The sequence below is a fragment of the Xenopus tropicalis genome, chromosome 2, assembly GCF_000004195.4.
Source record: "Xenopus tropicalis strain Nigerian chromosome 2, UCB_Xtro_10.0, whole genome shotgun sequence".
Classification (NCBI taxonomy): Eukaryota; Metazoa; Chordata; class Amphibia; order Anura; family Pipidae; genus Xenopus; species Xenopus tropicalis.
This window is the reverse complement of record NC_030678.2, coordinates 176,095,015-176,106,951: the sequence shown is the minus strand read 5'-3', so window position 1 is coordinate 176,106,951 and position 11,937 is coordinate 176,095,015. Positions and strand designations below refer to the sequence as shown.

At 54.0% G+C, this 11,937-nt stretch overlaps 1 protein-coding gene across 1 annotated transcript; it reads right to left on the bottom strand.

Moving 5' to 3' along the window:
* Nucleotides 1-10,950: 10,950 nt before the first annotated feature.
* On the bottom strand, nt 10,951-11,937 carry LOC100486100 (olfactory receptor 688). The gene has a single exon (XM_002941564.4). It carries the CDS (start codon nt 11,917-11,919, stop codon nt 10,951-10,953), a length of 969 nt encoding a protein of 322 aa, XP_002941610.2. The 5' UTR covers nt 11,920-11,937.

The following is an 11,937-nucleotide window of genomic DNA, read 5'->3' as shown; positions in this document are numbered from 1 at the left end:
ATAGTTCCAGGGGTACCCAGGGCACAAATAAGCACTCACCCCAAATCCCCCCCTAACTGGCCTTCAGGCTGGGCCCCCTTAGCCCATAACAAGGTTACAGATATATAGAAACATTGGGGTAACAGCCACCCCGCTATAGTTCCAGGGGTACCCAGGGCACAAATAAGCACTCACCCCAAATCCCCCCCTAACTGGCCTTCAGGCTGGGCCCCCTTAGCCCATAACAAGGTTACAGATATATAGAAACATTGGGGTAACAGCCACCCCGCTATAGTTCCAGGGGTACCCAGGGCACAAATAAGCACTCACCCCAAATCCCCCCCTAACTGGCCTTCAGGCTGGGCCCCCTTAGCCCATAACAAGGTTACAGATATATAGAAACATTGGGGTAACAGTCACCCCACTATAGTTCCAGGGGTACCCAGGGCACAAATAAGCACTCACCCCAAATCCCCCCCTAACTGGCCTTCAGGCTGGGCCCCCTTAGCCCATAACAAGGTTACAGATATATAGAAACATTGGGGTAACAGTCACCCCGCTATAGTTCCAGGGGTATCCAGGGCACAAATAAGCACTCACCCCAAATCCCCCCCTAACTGGCCTTCAGGCTGGGCCCCCTTAGCCCATAACAAGGTTACAGATATATAGAAACATTGGGGTAACAGTCACCCCGCTATAGTTCCAGGGGTACCCAGGGCACAAATAAGCACTCACCCCAAATCCCCCCCTAACTGGCCTTCAGGCTGGGCCCCCTTAGCCCATAACAAGGTTACAGATATATAGAAACATTGGGGTAACAGTCACCCTGCTATAGTTCCAGGGGTACCCAGGGCCCAGTAGGTTTCAGCCAGCGCTACACATTAGAACTGCTTTCAGCTAACCTATTGTTTCTCCTACTCCTATGTAACTGGAGGAGTCCCAAGCCGGACTTGGATTTCTTACTATTGAGTGCTATTCTGATACCTACTGGGAGCTGCTATCTTGCTCCCTTCCCATTGTTCTGCTGATCGGCTGCTGGGGGGGAGGGGGGGGGATATCACTCCAACTTGCAGCGCAGCAGTAAAGTGTGAGTGAAGTTTATCAGAGCACAGGTCACATGGCTGTGGCACCCTGGGAAATGAAGAATATGGTTAGCCCCATGGGGAAACAGATACAATGCAGGATTCTGATGGAGAAGCTCTATTAACTGATGGGTTTGTAACAAACATGTTTTCCCATGTCAGTATTGCTTTTAAAATTTGCCCTATTGTCAGGCCCCTTGCTGGTACCTTTACATATAGAGATAATGATGGCATTTTCTCCCCTCATTATATGGCACAGGAATCAGACATGGGGATAAAGGGACAGACTTGTTCAGTGCTGGGAAACTGTGCTTATTGCTCCCAACTCCAATTGCAGGAACAGAGAACAGGGAGCCGGATTTACTCACATCAGCTGGGATTCTCATTGGAGGATTTTTCGCATGTTAAAGCAGTCGCTGGCTGTGGGGATTTGGGGGAAAGTTTTATTGGGCAATATTGCTTTAAGAATACAGCCCTGATGTTGCTGGACTACAGCTCCCAGCATGCCCCAAGCTTCATTATATGTTACATTATTGTGGGATTTGTACAACTGAGTAACGTTGGGTTGAGCCGCGCTGGGCAGCAGGGTTTGTATACACAGATTCAATAATGGAATAACCCTGGGAGTGAGTGGGGGTGAGTGAGTGAGTGGGGGTGAGTGGGGGTGAGTGGGGGTGAGTGAGTGAGTGGGGGTGAGTGGGGATGAGTGGGGGTGAGTGAGTGAGTGAGTGAGTGGGGGTGAGTGGGGGTGAGTGAGTGAGTGGGGGTGAGTGAGTGAGTGGGGGTGAGTGGGGATGAGTGGGGGTGAGTGAGTGAGTTAGTGGGGGTGAGTGGGAGTGAGTGGGGGTGAGTTGGAGTGAGTGGGGGTGAGTGGGAGTGAGTGGGGGTGAGTGGGGGTGAGTGAGTGAGTGGGGGTGAGTGGGGTGAGTGGGGTGAGTGAGGGTGAGTGGGGGTGAGTGGGGATGAGTGGGGGTGAGTGAGTGAGTTAGTGGGGGTGAGTGGGAGTGAGTGGGGGTGAGTTGGAGTGAGTGGGGGTGAGTGGGAGTGAGTGGGGGTGAGTGGGGGTGAGTGAGTGAGTGAGTGAGTGGGGGTGAGTGGGGTGAGTGAGGGTGAGTGGGGGTGAGTGGGGTATGTAGGAACAAAGCACAAAGGGGTGCCCATTATTGTAGCCCTCAGGTGTAATTTAAGGGAAAGTAAAGTCAAGACTTCAGCTCAGCCAAAGAAATGTGTAATACATATGAATGTAATTTTACAAGCACGGTTGCCTCCTGGTGGTGGAATCTGGAACTGCAATGAATGCAAAGTAAAGACTGAGCAAAAGTGCTGGAGATTCTGCCAATTAATATTATTTTCACTGATATTGTACAAGTGCCACATATAGCGCCGCACAGAGAATATTCATCGTTTGCACAGTCCTTGTCCAGAGAAGCTTGCAATCCATGGTCTTTATCCCCCCCCACTAATGTGCCCATTGGATTGAATGGCTCTAGGTTTGAGGTCCCAAACTGGGACTGGGACTAAAAATCGCTGTTATTTCTGCGGCAAACGAGAAGCTGTTTTATTTTTAGAAAAACCCAATACAAGGAAATATTACCGAAAGTGGGTGATAATGATACGGGGGCCGGGCAGCACGTGAGAGATATATATATATACAGGTATCTGTATACAGAGAAATTCATCTCATAATCAATGGAGTGAGGGCCGAGCTGCTGGGCCCAATGGTACCGACACCTCTATGCAGAGACAGAACTGCAGCAGGATCTGCCCATAGCTCCTAGGGGGGAGTCTAATTGCCCTCAAAATTCACTGCTAGTGGCCACAGTGGGGCGCTGCTCTTACTGCCCCCCATAGGGATAATGTTGCCCTGTGCCCACCGGCACTGCTGGGTACATAGTCCAGACGGACACTATGGGAGGGGGCAGGGTTGGACTGAGGTGTGGAGGGCCCGCGCCCATAGCATCCCTCCCCCAACCCCCCTCGCAGGGGGCCTTCCCTAACCCCCCTTTGCAGGGCCCCCCCTAACCCCTCAACGTCCTTCCCAGAGCACGTAAATATAACGCATCGGGGCAGGAGCGGTCGGGCAGGGGGAGCAAAGCAAGGATCGGGTCTGGGCCGCCGGGGCCCACTAGAGCCGAGGCCCACCGGGATTTTTGCCGGTGTCCCAGCGGCCCAGTCCGACCCTGGGAGGGGGCTTGGGCCCCTATGAGTCCCACCCTCCTGTAGCAGCAATAGGTGGGCTGCAGCCCCCCAATGTGAATTTGGAAGGAACCATGTATGAATTCTGTATCTTTCATAACACTGGGGGGTCATTTATTAACACTGGGCAATTGTGCCCGTGGGCAGTAACCCATGACAACCATGTCAAATTGTTTGTATTCATTGCAGCTGCTGAAAAAAAGCCAGTCACTGCTTGGTTGCTATGGGTTACTGCCCATGGATACATTTGCCCAGTGTTGATGAATGAGCCCCGCTTTACTTCTATGGGGCCCCTGTAATGCTGGGGGGCCAGGGTTATTCCTATTGCAAAACCCACTCTGGGGATGAACTATTCATGCAGCTTGGGGGCAGCAAGCAGTTACCCCTAGTGGGGCAAATACAGATTCCCCAGAACTGCTGTCTGTTTAATGGATAATAAATTTTACTGAGCCAAACTAGTCAGAATCTGCTGGACTACAATTCCCAGAATGCACCCCTGCCATTAGGAAGCAGCAGCAGGTGAAGTGATCAGCACCGAGGGTTAATTCCCCACCCGGGGATTTGGGGCGATTTCCTCTGTTCAACCATTTGGCCTAATGACTCCCCCCGGGACTTTATTAACAGAAATACAAAGTATCTCAATATAACGGGGTCCCAGCTGAATCCTAATGATGTCGGCCCAAACCCAAAGGAACCGCGAGTGGGATTCCCCCGACAGACGATCTAAACGGCAGTCAGTTGGCTCAGAGGGGCCTTTATGTGTATAACGAGGATAATGTGTATAACGAGGATAATGTGTATAACGAGGATAATGTGTATAACGAGGATAATGTGTATAACGAGGATAATGTGTATAATGAGCCTCACTCAGCAGAACTGAAAGGGCCTGTCCCTGGGGGGGTCATTCACTGCAGCCCAGACAGATATTTCCTTCTATGGAACCGAGAAATACAGGGAATATAGTCAGGATTGTGATCCGACCCAAATACTGTAACAATGGAACATTCTATTGCCCCACTCTGCCCCAAGTATTGCCCCCCTGTCTGCCTTCACCTTCAGCCTCACATCCCTTTCATTGTTCTTCCACCATGATTATGGGAAGGTTCAGCCATGATCAGGTCAATGGCACCCACGGAGATCTTAGGGGTCATTCCAATAAAGCCAGAGCCAAATAAAGATGGGGGGGGGGGTAGAATGGTAGAACCCAAGGACACTTTGGGGAAAAGGGGATCAAGCACAGAAAGGAAGGAAAGAATAAAGAATGGAAAGAAAAAGAAAAGGCAGAACAATGGGTAAAGGGGAAGCAAAGGGCAACTAAAGAGACTGGATATCTGTGGGTCTGGCAAATTCCAGGGGGGCTGTAAGGTGCCACAGACAGTCACTATTTATTGGGCTGGGGGGGCTGTTTGTGCCTCTGGGTACTGGGAATGCCAGGGGGGCTGTAAGGTGCCACAGACAGTCACTATTTATTGGGCTGGGGGGGCTGTTTGTGCCTCTGGGTACTGGGAATGCCAGGGGGGCTGTAAGGTGCCACAGACAGTCACTATTTATTGGGCTGGGGGGGCTGTTTGTGCCTCTGGGTACTGGGAATGCCAAGGTGCCACAGACAGTCACTATTTATTGGGCTGGGGGCTGTTTGTGGGGTACTGGGAATGCCTGTAAGGTGCCACAGACAGTCACTATTTATTGGGCTGGGGGGGGCTGTTTGTGCCTCTGGGTACTGGGAATGCCAGGGGGCTGTAAGGTGCCACAGACAGTCACTATTTATTGGGCTGGGGGGCTGTTTGTGCCTCTGGGTACTGGGAATGCCAGGGGGCTGTAAGGTGCACAGAAGTCACTATTTATTGACTGGAATGCAAGGTGCCACAGGGGCTGTACTGCCACAGACAGTCACTATTTATTGGGCTGGGGGGGGGCTGTTTGTGCCTCTGGGTACTGGGAATGCCGGGGGGGCTGGAAGGTGCCACAGACAGTCACTATTTATTGGGCTGGGCCTCTGGGTACTGGGAATGCCAGGGGGGCTGTAAGGTGCCACAGACAGTCACTATTTATTGGGCTGGGGGGGCTGTTTGTGCCTCTGGGTACTGGGAATGCCAGGGGGGCTGTAAGGTGCCAGACAGTCACTATTTATTGGGCTGGGGGGCTGTTTTGTGCCTCTGGGTACTGGGAATGCCAGGGGGGCTGTAAGGTGCCACAGACAGTCACTATTTATTGGGCTGGGGGGGCTGTTTGTGCCTCTGGGTACTGGGAATGCCAGGGGGGCTGTAAGGTGCCACAGACAGTCACTATTTATTGGGCTGGGGGGGCTGTTTGTGCCTCTGGGTACTGGGAATGCCAGGGGGCTGTAAGGTGCCACAGACAGTCACTATTTATTGGGCTGGGGGGGCTGTTTTGTGGCCTCTGGGTACTGGGAATGCCAGGGGGGGGCTGTAAGGTGCCACAGACAGTCACTATTTATGGGCTGGGGGGCTGTTTGTGCCTCTGGGTACTGGGAATGCCAGGGGGGCTGTAAGGTGCCACAGACAGTCACTATTTATTGGGCTGGGGGGGCTGTTTGTGCCTCTGGGTTCTGGGAATGCCAGGGGGGCTGTAAGGTGCCACAGACAGTCACTATTTTATTGGGCTGGGGGGGGCTGTTTGTGCCTGGGTACTGGGAATGCCAGGGGGGGCTGTAAGGTGCCCACAGACAGTTCACTATTTATTGGGCTGGGGGGCTGTTTGGCTGCCTCTGGGTTACTGGGAAAGTGCCAGGGGGGGGCTGTAAGGTGCCACAGACAGTCCACTTATTTATTGGGCTGGGGGGCTGTTTGTGCCTCTGGGTAGTTCTGGGAATGCCGGGGGGGTCTGTAAAGGTGCCACAGGACAGTCCACTATTTTATTGGGCTGGGGGGGGCTTGTTTGTGCCTCTGGGTACTAGGGAATGCCAGGAGGGGCTGTTAAGGTGCCACACGACAGTCACTATTTATTGGGGGCTGGCGGGGGCCTGTTTGGTGCCTCTGGGTACTGGGGAATGCAGGGGGGGCTGTAAACGGTGCCACAGACAGTCACTATTTATTGGGCCCTTGGGGGGCGGGCTGTTTGTGCCTCTGGGTACTGGGAATGCCAGGGGGGCCTGTAAGGTGCCACAGACAGTCACTATTTATTGGGCTGGGGGGGCTGTTTGTGCCTCTGGTACTGGGAATGCCAGGGGGCTGTAAGGTGCCACAGACAGTCACTATTTATTGGGCTGGGGGGCTGTTTGTGCTCTGGGTACTGGGAATGCCGGGGGGCTGTAAGGTGCCACAGACAGTCACTATTTATTGGGCTGGGGGGGGCTGTTTGTGCCTCTGGGTACTGGGAATGCAGGGGGGCTGTAAGGTGCCACAGACAGTCACTAATTTATTGGCTGGGGGGGGCTGTTTGTGCCTCTGGGTACTGGGAATGCCGGGGGGCTGTAAGGTGCCACAGACAGTCACTATTTATTGGGCTGGGGGGGCTGTTTGTGCCTCTGGGTACTGGGAATGCCAGGGGGGCTGTAAGGTGCCACAGACAGTCACTATTTATTGGGCTGGGGGGGGCTGTTTGTGGCCTCTGGGTACTGGGAATGCCAGGGGGGGCTGTAAGGTGCCACAGACAGTCACTATTTATTGGCTGGGGGGGCTTGTTTGTGCCTCTGGTACTGGAATGCCCGGGGGGCTGTAAGGTGCCACAGACAGTCACTATTTATTGGCTGGGGGGGCTGTTTGTGCCTCTGGTACTGGGAATGCCAGGGGGGGCTGTAGGTGCCACAGACAGTCACTATTTATTGGGCTGGGGGGGCTGTTTGGTGCCTCTGGGTACTGGGAATGCCAGGGGGGCTGTAAGGTGCCACAGACAGTCACTATTTATTGGGCTGGGGGGGCTGTTTGTGCCTCTGGGTACTGGGAATGCCAGGGGGGCTGTAAAGGTGCCACAGACAGTCACTATTTATTGGGCTGGGGGGGCTGTTTGTGCCTCTGGGTACTGGGAATGCCCAGGGGGGGCTGTAAGGTGCCACAGACAGTCACTATTTATTGGGCTGGGGGGGCTGTTTGTGCCTCTGGGTACTGGGAATGCCCAGGGGGGCTGTAAGGTGCCACAGACAGTCACTATTTATTGGGCTGGGGGGGGCTGTTTGTGCCTCTGGGTACTGGGAATGCCAGGGGGGGCTGTAAGGTGCCACAGACAGTCACTATTTATTGGGCTGGGGGGGCTGTTTGTGCCTCTGGGTACTGGAATGCCAGGGGGGCTGTAAGGTGCCACAGACAGTCACTATTTATTGGGCTGGGGGGGCTGTTTGTGCCTCTGGGTACTGGGAATGCCAGGGGGGCTGTAAGGTGCCACAGACAGTCACTATTTATTGGGCTGGGGGGGCTGTTTGTGCCTCTGGGTACTGGGAATGCCAGGGGGGGGCTGTAAGGTGCCACAGACAGTCACTATTTATTGGGCTGGGGGGCTGTTTTGTGCCTCTGGGTACTGGGAATGCCAGGGGGGGCTGTAAGGTGCCACAGACAGTCACTATTTATTGGGCTGGGGGGGCTGTTTGTGCCTCTGGGTACTGGGAATGCCAGGGGGGCTGTAAGGTGCCACAGACAGTCACTATTTATTGGGCTGGGGGGGCTGTTTGTGCCTCTGGGTACTGGGAATGCCAGGGGGGGCTGTAAGGTGCCACAGACAGTCACTATTTATTGGGCTGGGGGGGCTGTTTGGTGCTCTGGGTACTGGGAATGCCAGGGGGCTTGTAAGGTGCCACAGACAGTCACTATTTATTGGGCTGGGGGGGGCTGTTTGTGCCTCTGGGTACTGGGAATGCCAGGGGGGCTGTAAGTGCCACAGACAGTCACTAATTTATTGGGCTGGGGGGGGCTGTTTGTGCCTCTGGGTACTGGGAATGCCAGGGGGGCTGTAAGGTGCCACAGACAGTCACTATTTATTGGGCTGGCGGGGGGGGCTGTTTGTGCCTCTGGGTACTTGGGGAATGCCAGGGGGGCTGGTAAGGTGCCACAGACAGTCAGCTATTTATTGGGCTGGGGGGGCTGTTTGGTGCCTCTGGGGTACTGGGGAATGCCAGGGGGCTGTAAGGTGCCCACAGAACAGTCCACTATTTATTGGGCTGGGGGGGCGCTGTTTGTGCCTTGGGTACTGGGAATGCCAGGGGCGGGCTGTAAGGTGCCAACAGGACAGTCAGCTATTTATTGGGCTGGGGGGGGGTGTTTGTTGCCTCTGGGTACTGGGAATGCCCGGGGGGGCTGTAAGGCTGCCACAGACAGTGCACTCATTTAATTGGCTGGGGGGGCTGTTTGTTTGCCTCTGGGTAACTGGGAATGCCAGGGGGGCTGTAAGGTGCCACAGACCAGTTCCACTATTTATTGGCTGGGGGGGGGCTGTTTGTGCCTCTGGTACTGGGAATGCCAGGGGGGGCTGTAAGGTGCCACAGACAGTCACTATTTATTGGGCTGGGGGGGGCTGTTTGTGCCTCTGGGTAACTGGAATGCCAGGGGGGCTGTAAGGTGCCACAGACAGTCACTATTTATTGGGGCTGGGGGGGCCTGTTTGTGCCTCTGGGTACTGGGAATGCCAGGGGGCTGTAAGGTGCCACAGACAGTCACTATTTATTGGGCTGGGGGGGCTGTTTGTGCCTCTGGGTACTGGGAATGCCAGGGGGCTGTAAGGTGCCACAGACAGTCACTATTTATTGGGCTGGGGGGGCTGTTGTGCCTCTGGGTACTGGGAATTGCCAGGGGGGGCTGTAAGGTGCCACAGACAGTCACTATTTATTGGGCTGGGGGGGGGCTGTTTGTGCCTCTGGGTACTGGGAATGCCAGGGGGGCCTGTAAGGTGCCACAGACAGTCACTATTTATTGGGCTGGGGGGGCTGTTTGTGCCTCTGGGGTACTGGGAATGCCAGGGGGGCTGTAAGGTGCCACAGACAGTCACTATTTATTGGGCTGGGGGGGGGCTGTTTGTGCCTCTGGGTACTGGGAATGCCGGGGGGCTGTAAGGTGCCACAGGACAGTCACTATTTATTGGGCTGGGGGGGGGCTGTTTGTGCCTCTGGGTACTGGGAATGCCAGGGGGGGGCTGGTAAGGTGCCACAGACAGTCACTATTTATTGGGCTGGGGGGGGCTGTTTGTGCCTCTGGGTACTGGGAATGCCGGGGGGGGCTGTAAGGTGCCACAGACAGTCACTATTTATTGGGCTGGGGGGGCTGTTTGTGCCTCTGGTACTGGGAATGCCGGGGGGGCTGTAAGGTGCCACAGACAGTCCACTATTTATTGGGCTGGGGGCGTGTTTGTGCCTCTGGGTACTGGAATGCCAGGGGGCTGTAAGTGCCACAGACAGTCACTATTTATGGGCTGGGGGGCTGTTTGGCCTCTGGGTACTGGAATGCCAGGGGGCTGTAAGGTGCCACAGCAGTCACTATTTATGGGCTGGGGGGCTGTTTGTGCCTCTGGTACTGGGGAATGCCGGGGGGCTGTAAGGTGCCACAGACAGTCACTATTTATTGGCTGGGGGGGGCTGTTTGTGCCTCTGGGTACTGGGAATGCCAGGGGGGCTGTAAGTGCCACAGACAGTCACTATTTATTGGGCTGGGGGGGCTGTTTGTGCCTTCTGGGTACTGGAATGCCAGGGGGGGCTGTAAGGTGCCACAGACAGTCACTATTTATTGGCTGGGGGGCGTTTGTGCCTCTGGTATGGAATGCCAGGGGGCTGTAAGGTCCACAGACAGTCACTATTTATTGGGCTGGGGGGCTGTTGTGCCTCTGGTACTGGAATGCCAGGGGCTGTAAGGTGCCACAGACAGTCACTATTTATTGGGCTGGGGGGGCTGTTTGTGCCTCTGGGTACTGGGAATCCGGGGGGCTGAAGGTGCCACAGACAGTCACTATTATTGGGCTGGGGGGGGCTGTTTTGTGCCTTGGGTACTGGGAATGCCAGGGGGGCTGTAAGGTGCCACAGGGTGAGTGCTTATTTGTGCCCTGGTACCCCTGGAATAATAGCAGGGTGACTGTTACCCCAATGTTTCTATATATCTGTAACCTTGTTATGGGCTAAGGGGGCCCAGCCTGAAGGCCAGTTAGGGGGGATTTGGGGGTGAGTGCTTATTTGTGCCCTGGTACCCCTGGAACTATAGCGGGGTGACTGTTACCCCAATGTTTCTATATATCTGTAACCTTGTTATGGGCTAAGGGGGCCCAGCCTGAAGGCCAGTTAGGGGGGGATTTGGGGTGAGTGCTTATTTGTGCCCTGGGTACCCCTGGAACTATAGCGGGGTGACTGTTACCCCAATGTTTCTATATATCTGTAACCTTGTTATGGGCTAAGGGGGCCCAGCCTGAAGGCCAGTTAGGGGGGGATTTGGGGTGAGTGCTTATTTGTGCCCTGGGTACCCCTGGAACTATAGCGGGGTGACTGTTACCCCAATGTTTCTGTGTATCTGTAACCTTTATTCTATGGGTAGTTAGGGGAGAGTTTCTCGCAGTCCTTTGTTGGACCAATGTAGGTCACTTGCAGCTTTTATTAATTCATATAATACATTTCCAACACAGGCAGTGAGTGATTGAAGCAATTACAAGACATTAATGGTACTTTTCATTGATATATATACCAGATATTAGATATCTAAATGGAAGGAAGCCCCTGTCCCAAAGAGCTTACAATCTAAAATGGTAGAGAATGTTCATAGGTCGTAGGTCATTGCAGCCCTGGCGACTTCTGTTGGATTTTAATGCGGAATGTAATGTGGAACATACGCCTGAGGATATCTTTGATTTCTTGGGTTCGGAGGCAGTAGATAATGGGGTTGGCTGCGTGGGGGATGAAGGTGTAGAGACAGAGGAGTAGGACGTTGATGTCAGGATTAAGGATCAGTCGGAGCTGAGCAGAAGTATAAACAAACACCCGAGGGATGTAGAACAAGGCGATGACAAACAAGTGAGTGGTGCACGTGTAGAAGGTCTTCTGCCAGTTCTCCTCGCTGGCCAATAAATGCACGGCCCTAATGATGAGAATGTAGGAGAGGATGATAATGGCCAACGGGAGGAGGAGAACCACCATGGCAATAATGTAACCGAGCTGTACGGCAAATAAGTTATTGGCACAGGCCAAGGGTGTGAGGGACACGTTGGAACAGAAACAGTTCCTGATGGCGTTGGGCCCACAGTACGGAAGCTGGGCTGTCGTAATGGCAACTGGGCACACAATAAAGATGGCGACGATCCAGAGGAGATAGCACAGAATCACCACCAGCTTATTGCTGATAATGGAGTGATACCTGAGGGGGTGGCAGACAGCTAAATAACGATCAATAGCCATCAGCATAATGATGAAGGAGTCAATAGTGCCCAGGTAATGGACGCAGAAGAGCTGGAAGACGCACCCATAGTAAGAGATAGACCCGGCGTCAAACCAATACTTGGCAATGATCTTGGGCAAAGTCATCGTGTCAAAGAGCGCGTCGGAGAAGGCCAGGTTCCCGATGATGATGTACATGGGGTGGTGCAACGTTCTCTTCAAGATGATCAGAATCAGCACAAGGCTGTTGGCTACCAGGGAAACGCTGTAGACGAGGAACATGGCGATGGAGACGGGAATATGGAAGCTCTGCTGGAGGCCCGGGAAACCAATGAGGAGGAATTCAGAGACAGCAGATTGGTTGGCCATTGAGTTGCGTGGGGTCTT

Coding starts and splice junctions, on each gene's coding strand:
- LOC100486100 (XM_002941564.4), bottom strand. CDS start 11,919: ATGGCCAACCAATCTGCTGTCTCTGAATTCCTCCTCATTGGTTTCCCG.